Consider the following 17,987-nt stretch of genomic DNA (forward strand, 5'->3'; position numbering starts at 1 on the left):
TCTCTCTCTCTCTGTAAGAGAGTCAACATTCAAGAAACATAAAGGCAGAGCACAGATCTAACTCAGACTTTGAGAGGATCCCTCTGCTTTGCAGTCTAATCACATCACGGATATGGAAGGTGACTGCGGTGGAAATCAGAGCCGTAGTTAAGCTCAAACAGGGGGAGGCTGTTTCGTTCCACAGGTAGCGCTTCACGTTGCTCTGCCTGTGAGGGCGCAGAGAGAAGAGGGTGTCCCGGAGGATGTGACCCCCCCCCGCAGCGGGTGGACGAGTGTGCCGGTCATGTGACTGCACCTCCCTGCTTCGACCCTGATTTTTACAGCCATGTGCCCGAGTTCGTGTTCTCCTATGAAAACTCCAGGGTGTATGGATTCAGAATTTCGCGCAGGGGTGCGAGTTCTCACCTCGTGCCGCTCATGAGACCGAAACAAAGCCGCCGTTCGATTCCAGAGCGGTCAATGCAGTGCTCGTTGTAGGTTTCCACATCACCGCAATACGACGGGGCAACAGTGTGGCAAAGAGGTAATGCTCAGGGCTTGTAACCCACGATCGCCTCAGTAAATATCCAGCCACATGAATGGGAGAAAGATTTCAACTAATGTACTAATGTCACACTGGATGAGAGCATCCGTTAAATGTTGTTGTACTGTTGTACTCAAGGCTGCTGTGGTAGTCTTGCACAAGATACTTCACCCACTACTGCCTCAGTGAATATCCAGCTGTATAAATGGAAAAAACTGTAACCTATGCAAGTTCACCTGGATAAGAGCATTAGATAAATGACAATAAAAATACACAAATAAATGCAAGGACCCTCTTCTGCAGTGCCTCCCTCATCCCTGTCCTAGACCCAAGAGAAACACCCCGGGTACTTAATTGCCCCATATCCAGCTGTATAAATGCATAGTAGGTAAAAACTGTAACCTATGGAAGTCGCTCTAGATAAGAGTGTCTGTTACATATTGCTGTACCCTGTTGTACCCAAGGCTGTTGTTGTACTCCTGGGCAAGGCACTTCACCCACAACTCGTAACTGAAAGGCTGCTGGTTCGATTCCCTGCTGGGAGAACTGCTGTTGTACCCTTGGGCAACGTAATTCATCTAGAAATGCCTCAGTGAATATCCAGATATACAAATGGGGAAAAAACTGCAACCTATGCAAGTCTGTCTGGATAAGAGCTAAATGACAGTAAAAATATGAGAGTAAATGCAGAGACCGGAGAGGAACACCCCAGTGGGCTCACCTTTCACACTGCGTCTGACCTCAGCCCCCCCGGGACCGGCCTTTTGGACCTGGAATGAGGAACAACCAATAGGAGGAAAGATTAGGGCTTCAGTGTTGGTGTCTGATGAAGTGTCTGTTTTGAAAGCCATTATATGAAGCTCAGACAACTGTCACGTTTTAAAAGAAAGACAACTGTCATTTACAGATCACCGTGCTTTTCGACCTGTGGTGTTAGCGGGTGCAGCCGCTGGAACATGAAGTACAGAATCGAAGCCAGCGAATGAAGTGCGATACAGACAGATGCGACTTTTCTAAAAAAAAAAAAAAAAAAAAAAAGCAGGCGCCCAGGAGGAACCCAGACAGCTTGCTCAGGCGATCGATCAGAAAGGGACATGATAGGACAGGATCAGACAGGGTCTAGGTCGAGAACAAACGGGAGCCGAACGACCCAAATGATTTAAGCAGACCTGTCCGATGAAGCATTCACCGGTCAGCACAGCCAATCAGAGGCTCCATATCGGAGGGCTCAGGAGCTCTTCAGAGACCCATCACACACCTCACAGGGGACCACGCTCTCACTCCCAATGCCTCTAAAGAGACCGACCCTCTGCTTCTTACAATGGAAGAATGTGATTCATCAAGTGTGCTTAAAAGAGGGATATTTATCAGGCTGTTGGTGAAATTACCACCAATTACACCCTTTAAAAAAATGCCACACACGCACGCACTCACACACGCACTCACACACGCACACATGCACGCACACACGCACACACACATGCATGCACACACGCACACACACACACACATGCGCACGCACACGCGCACACACGCGCGCGCGCACGCACGCATGCACACACGCACACACACACGCACACACACACACACACGCATGCACACATGCGCGCACACACACACACGCACACACACACACGCAGACAGAGATGAGAAGAGCGGTGGGCACACAGAAGAGTTCATTAAGACTAATCAAGCACCTCTGAGTGACTATGACTGAGTGAGCTGCTGGATAGTCAGTCAGATCTTTCCCTCCCTGTATCCTCCCCCTAGGCTGAGGTGACATGAGCGTGTCTGTGTCTGTCCACTGCACTGAGGCTGGCAAGGCAAGCTCTGGATGAAACCCTGGCACTCCTCACAAACCTTACTGGATTACACCACATCGGAAGAGCACAGAGGAATATTTCCGCTGTATGTTGGTGGACCAATTTTTTTTTTTTTTACTTTCCAAGCTTTTCTTGTGGACCAACACTTAGTAAAATTGATGGTTATTTTTGGATTGAATCTGCAGAAAACGAAATGATAGGGTTCGAGCGTGGCGAATTATGCGAAACAGGGCCTTACGAGATTATTTTCCAGTGCAGTTTCTTAGAAGAAAAATCCCCCTGATACCTATTTCCTTGTCCAAACGGGTTTAGCTGATCGGCAGCGTGTTTGAAATAAAAGGAGGGTACGGGCAGAGGGGCGGGTGTCTGGCCCAGCCGGCTCTGGCAGTGTGTGTAGGTGAGAGTGAGGGTGGGTCTGTGTGTCTGTGCGTCTGTCCAGGCCCAGACTGCCCCTGTAATTACGCTCTGGTCATAGAAATGCTCCACCTCAGCTAGCAGGGATCTGCCCTGCCACACCACACCCCGGCAACTGGCCTGCCTCCACCCCTGCTCAGCCATGACTGACCGGAGTTCAGCCATCGCCCTCTCCTACAACTGCCCCAAGACTGACCAGAGATCAGCCATCGCCCTCTCCTACAACTGCCCCAAGACTGACCAGAGATCAGCCATCACCCTCTCCTACAACTGCCCCAAGACTGACCAGAGATCAGCCATCGCCCTCTCCTACAACTGCCCCACAACTGACCAGAGATCAGTCATCGCCCTCTCCTACAACTGCCCCATGACTGACCAGGAATCAGCCATCGCCCTCTCCTACAACTGCCCCACAACTGACCAGAGATCAGTCATCGCCCTCTCCTACAACTGCCCCATGACTGACCAGGAATCAGCCACTATCGTCTACCAACGTCTGTCCCATGACTGACCAGAGATCAGCCATTGCCCTCTCCTGCAACTGCCCCATAACTGACCAGAGATCAGCCATTGCCCTCTCCTGCAACTGCCCCATAACTGACCAGAGATCAGCCATTGCCCTCTCCTGCAACTGCCCCATAACTGACCAGAGATCAGCCATTGCCCTCTCCTGCAACTGCCCCATAACTGACCAGAGATCAGCCATTGCCCTATCCTGCGTCCACACCAGGCGGGGTGAGCTGCTATACTGCAAACAGCAAAGCGCTTGTTATTGCTCTGATGGAATAAATCTAAACAGAATAATAAACAGTCACGTGGCCCGTACAGTTTTGTCTGCGTTTCCCTTTGAAGCCTGGGAAGTCTCACGAAAAGGAAATTCCTCAAAGAGACCGACCCTTTTTGAGAAATGCAAAATTATTGGGCACCGCTGGAAACCTAAATTACACGGTGCTAATTTGAAACGGAGGATTTGATTTCTGATTACCCGCGAGCTTTTGTAGGGAAGAGCGTCTCTCCTGCAGCAGTGTCACACACTACCACTCAAACTGTCAAACAAATGAACACATCCCTGCCAGCAACGGCCCCAATCAGCCAACCACAGCGAGAGGAAGCATACCGCTGGAATCTTCTTTAACGTTCGCCTCGACATGGGGAACCGCGCCAACCCCGTCCGAGGACGTTGTGTTCTGAAAGGCCTTTTTTTTTCCCTTTTTCTTTTGGTGCAATGTGTTTCCAAACTGACCTCCTCACGCGTTGTAAGGGTAATTAAAAGTTTAGACTAATTTAAACAAGAGGAAAGTTCTGCTTGTGAGTCTGCAGACGCTCAGGCCAGAGACACAGCAGAACCCAGATTGACAGACACAGATCACTCTGACACAACCACCATAATCAGACAGTGACAGCAGTTCTCTCAGCTTCACGGTGGGGGGGGGGGGGGGGGGGGGGGAATGGGGGGGGTGTGATGGTGTACTCAGATTCCACAATTTTAAAAATAAAGGTTTTAACAGAAGGAAGAGCCTCCACAGCAAAGTCTGAATTCCACAAGAGCAATAACAACCGCGCACGCTCACTCCCCCCTCGGCCTGTGAGAGGAATCCTTGTTGTCACGCACAGACCGTTTCGAATCTCAGCCCACAGGCTACGCGCTGGCCCTGTTTAAACTACCCACACGTCTCCAATGCGCACAAAGGGGAGCCAACCGCTCCAAACCGCCACACTGACTTGTTAGGAGAGAAGAGCTGATAGCCCACGAGCAACTGCCAAGGGGGATCTTACATACCTGAGATGGACTTCCATTCCAAAAGTCTCCCTTTGTCTTGTGAGACTCATGGAAAGCAATTAAAACTATTTCTTTTTTCATTGTAAAAAGCAATTAAACAGTCACCGCACAAAAAAAAAAAAAAAAAAAAAAGATTAGCGCTAGCTAGCTACTGCACATTTGCTGTGTGTGTTTGGAGCATGTAGACTTAACACCAGGGCTTTAGATGTCAAAACATCCACACACAGCTATATAACAGGCGGTTGGCTACGAGAGAGCAAAAGTAATTATTGCCAGTGAAATATGCCAGCCTATATCAGAGGCAGCTCGCAGCAGCTGAGAATTTCAGGCAGGGAGGCTCACTTGGGTCGGGTGCGGGGCGATCCTACTGTTGTAAACCCAGAATGAAACGGGCTATTCTAGAATCCAGAGGGGGGCGATGGGTAAATTTAGTGCATCACCGAACAGCTCGTACAGCAGCTATCACGTACCTGCAAGGCAAGACTGACAAAAACTCCTGTGTCAGAGTGACATGTAGAGAAGGGAACACATTTATTCTGAAGTATATTATTTTCCGTGTTATTCTACTTTTTGTCTCAAATCCATTCAAGTACCCATTGTTTTGGAATTACTGTGGCCAGGGCCCTCTAAAAAGCAAGAGAGGGAGAGATGCCCTCCCAGCACTCCTACCATGGTATGCACCTGGTTATTTGCATCCATAGGTCACTGACTTTTGGGAGATGTTTTGGGAGGAAGAAAAAAAATCGGATTAAGAACCCACCTCCCTGAAGGAGCAGCGAGCGGGGGGGGGGATTAGCGGCTGGTCACATGGTGAGACGCTACTGAGATAGCATGGCCACGTCCGGCTATTTACGGCCCTCAGAGTGACCCGGTCACCCTCAGCTGTTATCCTCTCATCAGAGCCGCCTGCACACACCCCCAGCGCTTAGCATTAAACAGCCAGCATGATAAAGCACTGGTAATCCAACGTGCCGTTATACAGAGGCCTCCCTGATGAGGCAGCAGGGTAGCAGGGTAAAGAGTGAGCAGGACTCGTAACTGAAAGGTTGCCGGTTCAATTCCCCGCTGAGGCACTGCTGCTGTACCCGTGGGCAAGGTACTTAACCCGGAACTGGCTCAGTAAATATCCAGCTGCATAAATGGATAAAACTGTAACCTATGTAAGTTGCTCTGGATAAGAGCATCAGCTAAATGACAAAATGCTGTATAATGAAACGGAGCTGCAGGGTCAGAGCGCACACTGGAACTGAACGAAAGGAAGGACAGCAGGAGAGAGCCTATCGAACCGGTGGCCATTGTCTTCCTGATCTTTGCAGCATCCTCTTCTCCCAGGGCTCCCAACCACTGCTCGCGCACCATGACAGCTCCTCGGCGGTCTCAAACAAAACACGGCGAGGGGGCACTGGGGCTTTACTCCTGACCTGTGTCACACGGAGGGTCTCAGAGGCCCTGTGACTGAGGAGCTGAGGAGCACAGGAGGAGGGGATGTGAGCGTCGCTGCACGCTCAACGCTGGGCCCTGTGACAGCTGCTCTCCCATTCAGCCGAGGGCTGAAGGCCGCGCATGAGGTGCCAGCACCTGCTGGTGCCACTCGACCCACCCCACAGGAGGGGGGCGGACGCAGCATCCTCGCCGCCTCGTCACCCGCTGTCGCTGAGGCGTCATTGCAAGAAACGTTGCAGAGCTGCTCACTGCAGCACAGTCAAGCAGACTGAAACTAACCCCACAGTAGTGCAGTCAAACATACTACAGCACATATTACAGCCCACCTCACTACAGTGCAATCAACAAGACTATAGCACAGTCGAATCAGATTACAGCTCACCTTGTTGCAGCGTAGTCTAACATACTGCAGCAGTCAGCTAACCTTACTGCACCTCAGTCACACAGACTAGAACTAATGCTACTGCAGCACAGTCAAAGACATTACAGCTAACCTCCCTGCAGCGCAGTCTAACAAACTTCAACTAACCCCAGTGCAGCGCAGTTACACAGGAACTAATGTCACTGCAGCACAGGCGAACAGACTACAGCCATGAAGGTGAATCTGAGCTAGCACAACTCCCTCTGCCGTTCCCATCAGACTGCCATACGCACGCGAGGAACTGTCAATAAAGACCATGTGCAACCATTTCCATGTCACTGGAAATACTTTCACATAGCTGAAAAAATAAACTTTTTAGCACCTACGTTCACAGCGTCTTTTATATGTTACTGACACCACCTCATTCCACTGACACACACGTGTGCCGACTGCCGCTGACACGCAATACCTACAGAACGGCTTTCCAACACACGTCCCTGCGTTCCACTTGGTTGTTTTTAAGAATCCCAAAGATCCCAAAGATCCAGATTCTCCATCTTCTGGCACTCCCTCAAATATCTCAGAGCGGAAACTATTTTTCAGTCAGTCTTTCAGGGCTTTAGTGGCAGCAGAGCAATTCAAACTCAACACAGGTGAGAGGACTTTCTGTAGCAGTAAGAGCTAAAGCCAGTCAACCCTCTGGGTTCAACGTTTCCTTTTGGCCAAAACACAATCGCTAAGTATAGCACTGTAAAGAACGCCAGGGTCAAACTTGGGACATCCATGAGGAAGAATTTTGTTATCTATGGGGTCAACTCTCCATAGATACCCAAGTACTCATGCTCATCTTTGAAGAACCACTGGGAGGACTAAGGCACATTCATCATATCAAATTATTCATATCACAAAACTACTAACGAGCACATGAAACGTCATCCTTTTAAGTATGTTCTTAAATCAATCAGATGAGTCTAACATCCTTGGGCAGCCAAGGGGGCAGTGGGTGGCGAAGTATCTGAAGTAAGCTTCACAAATTTGGACTTCAAAGATGGCCTAGCACACAAAGTCTGACCATGAGGTTTATTCAAATTATTTACAAAGAGTGGGATAATGTTTAATACATACAAATAAACCGCTTGGGTGAATGTTGACGTGTTTAAATAAATATTATGAGTTGTTTATTCGTGGTTAGCAGAGGGCGCATCGCTGCCAAAATTTCTTGGCAAATGGAGAGAAATGTTGGAAAATTAATCTGAAAACACTTTCAAGTTCATGGAAAGTTTTTCCATCTGTGGTCCGCTTTGTAATTTTTCAGTTGTACAAATCAAACTGGTGACACTCCCCAAACCAGTACAGAATGTCTCCGACGTGACAGGAATTGTGGGAGATGAAAGACCAGCAGACTGAGGGACTGGTGCCAGACTGAAGCATGCGAAGCGTGTTCAGGATGAAAGGAGACTTGCGGAGCGGGCTAATTCCTACGGCCTAACAGGTTCAATACTGCTCAGCGCATCCTCCTTCGAACGTCATGTCATACAACATCTCTTTTGAGACGTGCTTCAAGGAACAAAGCAGATAAACAGATATAACGATCAATGCAGGAGGAGAATCTATCCTACTGGACTCGGGCCTGGGAAACTGACCGCGGCACAAACCGGTCTTCCACTTGTAAGGTGCACTTTGGGAGCGTAATGTAGATCCATTAGGGCCAATTGCTGCTAGAAGAGATACCATAATGGCTTTTACAGGAAGTAGCGTTCACCAAGGCCCCACAATCACATCAGGGGGCCAACACTTTAAAATGCAGTCAGCCATGAGACTTGTCATGCGCACAGAGGAAGAGACCTGGGACAGAAAACTATTCAGTGGGGCAAGGTTGTTCTAAGACCAGAGGGGTTATCCCATATTAGGGTCACAATAGGCTTCTATCTTCCTTATGTCCTTACAAACATCTCTGCTTTTTTTTTTCCTTTTGAGAGAAATGAATAGTCACCGAGGTGTGGCTGGCGGCCACCAAACAGACTGACCATCACTGCTACGGAACCGTGGCATTCACATATATCTAGATGATGCAGACTTCTGTTAAATGGGGTAAACCTTAATCAACGAGTTTGTTTATGGCCCTGATACACCTTCAGGTATGGAAAACGGAAAAATGGAGTTTAAAAAGAACTCATACTCTTTGCTACATCCACAAGCAGGAATTTATAACCTGAGATAATAAGAGCTGATCTCATATTGTGGTAGTTACACAAAGACGTGTGTAATTTAATATTAAAAGGCAGCGACAGTGTCTGTCCGCAGTCTGGTAACTACAGTAACAATGTTCTACCAGAAGGCTGGCTAAAAATCAGACGCAGATTCACCGCTGAAGTGTCCAGTTAAGGCATATCGCAGGCACCTGCATGGCTAGAATCAAAGCAAAATGTAGACACTCAAGTAGCGCAGCTTTGTAGCATAGTGGTAAGGAGCAGCACTTATAATAAAAAAGGTTGTTGGTTTGATTCCCCACTGGGGCACTGCTGCTGTACCCTTGGGCAAGGTATTTAACCCAAAACTGCCTCAGTAAATATTCAGCTATATTAATGGATAACATGTTAAAACTGCAACCTATGTAAGCCGCTCTGGATAAGAGTGTCCGCTAAATGACAATACTGTAATGTAAAGTGTGGCCTCTCCTTTCACCACAAATGGCCACAGCAGAAGCACTGTGGGCATAAACCTCTGAGACAGGATGCACACAAGATTCTTCGCAACAACATGAATATGTCAGTGCTTGACCGTGGTGTTTGCTGGGTTCTTTATGTTAGAAATCTTAAAAACAGTGTAAGAGAGAAGCAGGCATCTGATGCCCGCTGAAGTGACCTAATCTAGGTGTGTAGCACTTCTGTGGACAGCGCATCCCAACACAACCGCGGAGGAGTGATGTCACCCTCTTGTTGCGTGGTAAGACTGCAGAGCCACCGTGATTTTATTGCTGTTATTCAATGTCGTGTCGTGCAGCTCGTGTCCAGCATATCTGCTCAGTTTTCCGTGCCCTCATCGCAAGCTCAATAATATTGAACAGGGGAGAAAAAGGAACTAATAAGTTGCATTTATTTTTATACAACTTTAATGTTTTATGATTAAGGACTTCAAAATGCAAGGAGATTTTCGTTGCCCAGTGGGCACAAACACAGATACATACACATGTATGCATGCACGCGCGCGCGCGCGCGCACACACACACACACACACATACACGCACATACACACACAGTATTTAGTTTAATTACCAGCTATATTCAGACTTATATTCAGACAAACAATCTTAAAATAAGACTACCCACACATCCGCCAGAACAAGATGAACTTTAGGTGGTTAACACTGCTGGGGGTTTTTGATGGTTTGTTCTTAGATTATCATTTAGCATTTACAAGCGAGGAGCCACGTTTCCTGCTAACCAGGAAAAAAAGAAAAACACAGACTGAATCCACAGCAAAATTGTTTTAGCCAAAATCGTTTTAGTCTTTAAGTTGACCACAGCCTGCTATATGTGGTTATGAACTGTACGGTAAGTCACTAATCTCCACTCCTCTGAACACAATGAGGTTGCCCTCGGGAACAATATCCTTCATAGCAAAATTGGTCGTGCTAAGTCTCGTTTAGAATTTTCAGTGGCCGTCGCAGCAGCCGCAACCTACCTACATCAGCCCAAAATGAAACTCTTTATGATCACAGAGCACACAACTGCTTTCAGCTCACTACGGCGAGGGACCGCGGGTCTCCAGGACGGTGCTGTCCAGCTCTTCCCTGCTCCTCGTTTCACTCTTTCCATTACTGCATCAGCGACATTATTTTTGGTAATCTCCAGCTTCGGAGACTGACTGCTTTCCCAGTCTGACCACTTAAAGACCACGTTCGGTGTGGTTCGCCAGAAGGTCTACAAGCATTAACATCACACGAAAATGGATGTTATGGTTACTTACTCTCTTTTTGGTTCTTCTGATTTTAATACTGTTGCAAAATCCAGTCAGTTCTGTTTTGCACTGTCCTTCCCACACATTTTTAGCTACTGAGCTGGGTAAATGGTGCTGTATGATGTAATATCAGTCAAACAAACAACCTACATTCAGTTCAAATGTATACCTTCATATATCAAATGTAAGACACAAAATAAATACATTACTAATTCTCTCCGTGATCAAAACAAAACAAAGTAAAACACAGTAATCCCGTGTTAGGGTCCCGATAAAATTCTATCTTCCTTACACCCTAAAAGCCTCTCTGCTGTTCTTTTGGAGAAAATGAATAGTCATCGAGGTGTGGCTGGTGGCCCCGAAACAGACTGACTGCTACGGGATCGTGACATTCAGACCTATCTATATGATGCAGGCTTGAGTGGGTAACCGAAATCAACGGGTTTGTTTATGTCCCTGATATACTTTCAAGTATGTGAATCGAAGAATTCCACAATGTTTATGAACATGACCACATCATTTAGAAGCAGCCATTCTAACACAGATATAAATACACTAAACAGTCCACTTAGGGGACAGACAATCATGGTGTTTTTTTTTTTCCTTTTTTCTTTTTTTTTCCCCCAACCAGTTGCTGTAATTGAATTTTAGTCACTGAAGCTCTTCTGCAGACCTCTCACTCCCATTTGCATCCACTACAGACAAGTCTGATCTGCTGCACCGGAGGACTGCGAGAATGTCAATAGTCCGGGAGGCAAAGCTCTCACCTGGAGCGGCTCTACACAGGCCTAATACTGAGCTCAGAATCCACAACTTACTTAAACGTACGGTTGCTGGGCTACACAGCGTCTCGGTCCAGACTATGCCTCCCATCAGCACCACCACAATGACTGGTCACACTATGCTCTATAGATACCTAAAATGCTAGGGATGCTATGTCTGTCAGTTAAATGTCTGATAAGCGGTAGTAGGTTGGGCAATATCTCCTACTGCACTTTCAGTTGCTAAACATTCATTCCCACCTGTTTTCATAATCTTTGCTCAGACAGACTGTAACACTCGATAATGATGCTGTCAGGAAAATACCCTCCAAACTCTTTGTTGCTGAGAGATCCTATAGAACATGTTACACATGTCCAGTACGTGTGTGGCAGTCTCGGGATTTAGCAACGGTAGATGACAGCCCCGCCGAAACACACACACCACGGGCAGGAAAAAAAAATCTCATTCACCTCTGACAACACTATCCAACAGGCAAACAATGCCAAAGGCTCACACAAAGAAAACACCAATACCACAGAGAGAAAGGCAGGAAAGTGGGCAATTCTGCCGGGAGAGGGACGTGCTGCGCATATGCGAAATGATTAGCTAACCTCCGAATTACAATCAAAACAATGATTCCCGAGCACAAACGGTCTAACACCTTCCCAGATGTGGACTGCGTCGCATCCCCTGCATTAGAATGGAATTCAACTGACCATTTATAAATAATAAATGCAGACATCACCCTCCTCTCCATCCTAGACACCGAACCAGACACTTGCACCAAAACACCTCACCTTCTGTCGGTCCTCTCAGATTGTGGTCAGTGTTGCTTTCACTGAACAAAACAGCTTCACTAATGCACCATGTCCTCGAAGACCGCAACTACTGTTACGCTGCACCCCTGAGCAAGTAGCTAATTTGTAATAAACGGAAAGAAATGTTGCAAGCAAAATGCTCCAGGTCAAACGAGCCCTCTCGGGTGGACAGTAATTACTACAAACAACCTGAACGCAATACATGTATAGGGTAATTCTTTTAACAGAATTCCTCATTCCTTTTTATTTTGCTACCCACTGTAACTACCACTACAACCCGTACATTACGGAATGCTGCCCGTCAGGATAAAGTAGCCAGCCGCATACGTCACACGGTCACAGTTGCCTGCTTAATTTCTTCATGTGCGGCGTTTATTTGTCAAAAATCTTGTTTTCTAGGGGGCGTTAACAACAACAACCTCGTTGACAGTCGTATCACAAATGTTTGTCGTTTCGTATTTTGCTAGCTGGCTTGCAGTCGCTTGCATTGACCATTGTGAGGAACTAATGCTGGCTACGTATTTGTCAAAAGCTCGAGATGTATGTATTGATTAAAGTGATTTAGTTGTCAAAATAAATTTTCCACAACACACAACATAGCTACCAGATATGGGTGTTCAGAATGAACTTTCGATGATGTTATACTTGTGAACAGCTACGTTTCGGTGTTGAGCTGGCCAGCTAGCTACCTAACTAGCGAGTTAAATAGGCTAGCCAGCTACGGAGAAGGATAAGACCACGGCCAGCGAGATGAATGGCATTTCAAAATTCCCTACCGTCAATACCACGCATTTGTTTATCAGATGAACGGCTTCTTTCACGCGTTTACAGACACCCCCTGTTTTAGTCATAATCAATAAAAATTGGAGGTAGTCTTACCTTTACTCTTGCCCGAATCAAATTCTTTGCGCGCTCCCGAGCTACTCTTTTCGGATGGAGAGGGCGCGCACTATGCTTGCTTACAAATACAGCACTCAAGAAGTCCTATTTAAAATCCTCTATCTTGGGAGAATAAGATTGCTATTCGCACCGTCCCTTCGAAACGCCTTTCCCGTTCTAATGTGGTCAAAATCCAGGGTTTCGCTGCGATGCAATTCAGACAAAATCCATTTTCCTCTCTTTTTTCATAAATAACACAAGTCAGTCTCTTCTCCCCGTGTCACGTTCGCTGCTGACTGCCTTTTTTTTCTGCTAATCAGTGCAGTCTCTCACGATCGCGCATTGCGCGTTCTCGCCCTCACTACTTCTTGTCATAGGGTGTAGTGGCGGCCGAAAGGCAGGCGATCTTGTAGAGGAGGGAACTACGGGAAGGGAGGGAACTACGGCGAAATCTGCGGGGCAGAGAGGAAACCACGCGGGCGGGGCCTTGCAAAGAACCTCAACAGGGGATTGGCTGAAATGTGAACGTGCATCCAATCAACAGCGTCGCCCCAATGCGTGGGAAAAACACTGCCTGCCCCGCAGTGCTGTCGCAAAAATATTGACAGCGTGACAGTCGTGGAGAAATTATGCAGGACCAACTTACGTTACTCGTCGCTGGCTGGTCGTGCAATGAGGAATCACGATCATTGCAATTTCTTGCGTTATTGAATGTGTTTGCAAGGTAAGGGTAATTTTTTTTAAAATTTATAGTGAGCGCTGGAAAGGTAGAACTCCTCTAAAGATAAACGTTGTTCCTCAGTGCGAAATGCTTGCACCCAAGCTCTCTAGCTTTGAGATATTCTACTGCATTGCGTATTAACTAGCTTCTATAGCTATTTTTCTAACGTTCGTCAATTAGGTAGCTTGCAGTCGATAGATGTACAAACTGGCTCCGTCTGTGTTACTAGCCACTGAACATTGTGAATTGTATGCGGTGAGCTGGCTAGCTAATTTAGTTAGTATCATTGTAGGAGATTTAAAAAAATTCCAAAGCAGTTTCTGTATAGCAAATGCTGGCTAGTAACCGTTTTTGATTGTAACTATCTAGCTGTGTTTTACGTTTTTATATTTTGAATTATGATAGTGAGCTAGGTACCGAGTAAACTGTATTGCCAGGTAGCTAGTTGGCATACCATGTGGGTTGTTTGCACCGTTAATTCGCTAGCTAACCTGGGAGATGCTTTTGATGAATCAGTCGATAGCTGGCTAGTTCACTACACTAGTTAATTTAGATAACCTGAACTCAATTCTGAATTACTGGCCAGAATCCTAGTATGCTGCACCCGATATTATGTCACTGGATCAAGTAACGTTTCTTTAATTAAACCGATGTTTTTCGGCCAGATGACATGTAAATAAGTAGTTACCGCGCTAGATTGACAAAAAATAGTACTCATTTTCCTTGATAATTTTTGGCACAAAATTTGAGTTAGCTGTCTAACTGATTCTAGTGGTTGGCAGTTTGTTTTCACCGTAAATTGATACTTTGAATCTGAACAGCAGGAGAAAAATATCAGTTAAACACGGAGAAAGGTTTTCACATTTCCTAACCAGTAAAATCGCAATACGTCTTCTGCAGTATTTTTTGCCTGTAAAGGAGTGCCACTTCCTGAGCGTGCACGCTGTGTCCCTCGGGTGATGAGCGATTTAAGTACGATATCATGCGAACCCACAAATTGACATTTTATTTCACTCGAGGTTAATCCCCTGTGCGATTCATTAGCTAATTGAAACTGGGAAAACCATTGACTAGCGTTTTTGTTTCTTTAAACGTAATATGTGATTAAATTATCTCTGCTGAATATAATTGTCCTGCATTTTTCATTCTTTTTAAATGTAATCTTGTATGTTGTTGCTGGTCAGGCAACAGGTCGTAGGGTCTGTTCCACCTCAGCTAATCACAGTTTGCATCAAATTGTGGTGATTTTAATCCTCCAGGTAGATACTACCTGGCCTCCCTTCCCTGCTTCCAACAATGGACCCAGTGGTGCTGAGCTACCAGGACAGCCTCCTCAGACGTTCTGACTTGGCCCTTTTGGAAGGTCCCCACTGGCTCAACGACCAGGTGATAGGGTTTGCCTTTGAGTACTTCGCCACAGAGCGCTTCAAGAGCCTAAAGGGGGCAGCTTGCTTCATCAGCCCAGAGGTGACGCAGTTCATCAAGTGCGCCTCAAGCCAGGAGGAGCTGGCTCTGTTCCTGGAGCCACTGGAGTTGCCTGCCCGCCGCTGGGTCTTCCTGGCCGTCAACGACAACTCCCACCAGACCGCCGGCGGCTCCCACTGGAGCCTGCTGCTGTACCGGCGGGACGGGAACCGCTTCAACCATTACGACTCCCAGAGCGGCAGCAACTCGCTGCACGCCCGCCGCATCGCCAGCAAGCTGGAGGCCTTCCTCGGGACCGGCGGGAAAGTGCCCTTCGTCGAAGAGCCGGCGCCGGCCCAGCAGAACAGCTACGACTGCGGCATGTACGTCATCTGCAACGCCGAGACTCTGTGCGAGCTGGCCAGGCAGGAGGACTCCACGAACCCCCTCGCCCAGATCATAACACCCGTCTACATCACGCAGAAGCGTGCCGAGTGGTGCCGGCTCATTCGGAGACTCTCCAAGGAGTGACATGCCAGGACCTGCTGACCTCCCCTCTCAACAGTAGCCAGCATGAGCCCTTAGAGAAAGAGGCGCTTTAACACTTTCAGTTAAAGGGGAGGGGGGATTTCAGACAAAACAAACATTCTTACTCACAGCATTTATACACGGTGAAGATCAAGAGGATGACAGCTATGCCTCATACTTGAGAATGAATCTGGTACCCAGAAATAAAACGCATACATTTAGCATCCATAAAACATCAGGTTTGAAATGCTGTTTGATTCTGGTTAATTCTGAACTGACATGTTTCTGAAAGCTAGATTCTGTGCCAAAGTAGATATTAAATGCGTAAAAGGAGAAAGGTGCCTCTTACTTGAGTGTATACATACAGTGGCTGGAGAAAGTATTTACACACACCCCAGATGTTCACCATATTTTGTTGTTACAACCTGAAAGTTTATGGATTTAGATGGGGTTTTTTCTGATGCACACAATCTGCTCTACACTTTCAATGTGCTAAAAATGGAGGCTGAAAAAAATAAAAACAAAACTCCTAAAAATCTTTATTGGAAAATTATTCAGCCCTTAGTAATACTATTAATAAATAAGCTCTGACTCAGCTTATTTCCTTCAGAATTCACACAATTTGTTGGATGGTATCCACCTGTGTGTTACTGGAGTGGTTAACAGTTTAGGTTGAACACACCTGTCTTTGTAAGGTGAAATACACCTCTCTGTGTGAGGTTGCACTATTGGGCATTTCATACAAGGAAATATGAAGCGAAAGGAGCTTTCCCAGCAACTCGGGGAAAGTGTTGTGGACAGACACAAGTCAAGGGAGGGTTACAAAAAGACTAAGACACTAAGCACTGTGAAATCAATTATCGGGAAGTAGAAGGAACACAAAACTACCCAGAATATTCATCGACTAGGTCATCCTCTAAAACTGAGCAGCTGGGGGAGAAGGGCATTGGCCAACGAAGCAATCAAGAGGCCAAGGACAACAGTGAAAGACCTATAATGATTCCTGATGGGCCTTAGTGTTGAGTGCTGTGTCTGGTGAAAGAAGGGCACCGATTATCTGTCTGACAACACCGTCCCCACTGTGGAGCTCTGGCACCGCCATGTTGAGGGGTTGCATGTCATCATCAGGGTCTGGTAGTCTCCAAGTGGCCAAGTCAAAATCCAGACTAAAACCCAACAGACCCGATCTGTGGCAGAAGCTAAAGATTGCCATACACCACCGATCCCCACATAATGTGCAACAGGTAGAGCAGTTAACGCGGAAGAATGGGCAAAAATTAAACCTGCAAAATGTGAAAACCTTGTGACAATGTACTACTAAAGACTTGAGGCTGTAATTTCTGCAGAAGGGGGAGTAATTAAGTATGAAATGCAAAATAACTCAGGGGGAATGAATACTTATACAAGTTGGATTTTTCTCTTTTCTATTTATCATTCAGTTTTCTTTTTCAATAAAACTGTTTTTCTTCCATTAAAATGTTGAGTATGTTTTGTTTATTTCTGGGGAAATAACCATCAAAATGCATTAAACCTTCAGGTTGTAACATAATAAATTGTGGTAAAACTCCAATACCTTCTCTGGCCAACTTAGCTGTGTTTACGCATCAAATATGTAATATGTAAATGTCTTCAGTTATACCTACATGAATACCAGATGGGTGGAAGCACCATATTAACTAGCATCACATTTACGTCACATCACAAGGCAACTGAAAGTAAAATCTTCAAAATACTAAATTGTTAATAAATTGATAATAAATTGTCAATAATGAGAAATTTGGTGATATCTGCCTGTTTAAACAAATTCACTTGCACTGTTTGAAACAATATAGTTTGCATTTAAAGAAAAAAACAAAAAAAATCTGGATGAATGCATAGTAGTTTGATTTGACAATGGTGGACATTTCAATAAGACAAAAATGCAATTTATAATAAAAAAAGTCACTGCACGGTTGACTTTTTAAAGCAGGTAAAGAAGGTCAAAGCTCAGATTTGAATATAAGTGTTGGTGGTTTTTCTCATGAACTGGAAATTCAGCGTGATGTACTCCCAAGAGAGCACAAGCTGAAGAGCATGGATTTCACCGGAAATCAAATCAAGCATTTCCTTTAATGTTACAAGGCCAGAATACTAGTACTGCACTTCCGGTTTTCTGTGTGGCTAAAGGAAACGATTATCGATAGGCAATTTTTTGTAAAAGATCACCAATAAGCAGTTCAACAAAGGCAAAGCATGAAGGTAACAAACTGAGGCCATAGCTGTGAAGCTGAGTGTTTCTTTGTTGGCTTCTTTATGTTGCTTTATGCTAACACTTGTTACATGTTTACAAAGATTTTTTGCTCAGGGTCGCTTCTAAAGAATTCTAATGTATACAAAGAATGTTTTTTTTTAATGTTAAAAAAATGTGAAATCCTCTCAATGTTATAACGATGTGTCTGCGTACATCCTGTATATATTACTCTAAACGTTTGAGTGGTAGATTTCCAACTCCGTGAAACTTGTCTATACCACATATTTTGAAAAAGTAATCCTGTCTGCACCCAAGCATATTTTGCCTGGAGAGAAACAAGT

The 17,987-nt window shown here is 45.8% G+C and overlaps 2 protein-coding genes across 2 annotated transcripts in view; one reads left to right on the plus strand and one right to left on the minus strand.

Annotated features, from left to right (window-relative positions):
- Positions 1-13,128, minus strand: part of myo9ab (myosin IXAb) — a 171,574-nt gene extending 158,446 nt beyond the window's left edge. The window contains exons 1-2 of the mRNA XM_036535787.1: positions 12,764-13,128; positions 1,245-1,293 (exon numbers count right to left, since the gene is read on the minus strand). The gene's annotated coding sequence lies outside the window, so the exon portion shown is untranslated. The remainder of the gene's footprint in view (positions 1-1,244; positions 1,294-12,763) is intronic.
- Positions 13,129-13,422: 294 nt separating this feature from the next.
- Positions 13,423-16,797, plus strand: senp8 (SUMO peptidase family member, NEDD8 specific). The gene is made up of 2 exons (XM_036535502.1): positions 13,423-13,487; positions 14,744-16,797. Exon 2 carries the CDS (start codon positions 14,781-14,783, stop codon positions 15,417-15,419), a length of 639 nt encoding a protein of 212 aa, XP_036391395.1. The 5' UTR covers positions 13,423-13,487; positions 14,744-14,780; the 3' UTR covers positions 15,420-16,797.
- The last annotated feature ends 1,190 nt before the right edge of the window (positions 16,798-17,987 follow it).

The sequence above is a fragment of the Megalops cyprinoides genome, chromosome 8 (assembly GCF_013368585.1).
Source record: "Megalops cyprinoides isolate fMegCyp1 chromosome 8, fMegCyp1.pri, whole genome shotgun sequence".
Taxonomy (NCBI): Eukaryota; Metazoa; Chordata; class Actinopteri; order Elopiformes; family Megalopidae; genus Megalops; species Megalops cyprinoides.

What these genes read in the sequence shown, in the direction of transcription:
- senp8 (XM_036535502.1), top strand. Translation starts at nt 14,781, where the DNA reads ATGGACCCAGTGGTGCTGAGCTACCAGGACAGCCTCCTCAGACGTTCT.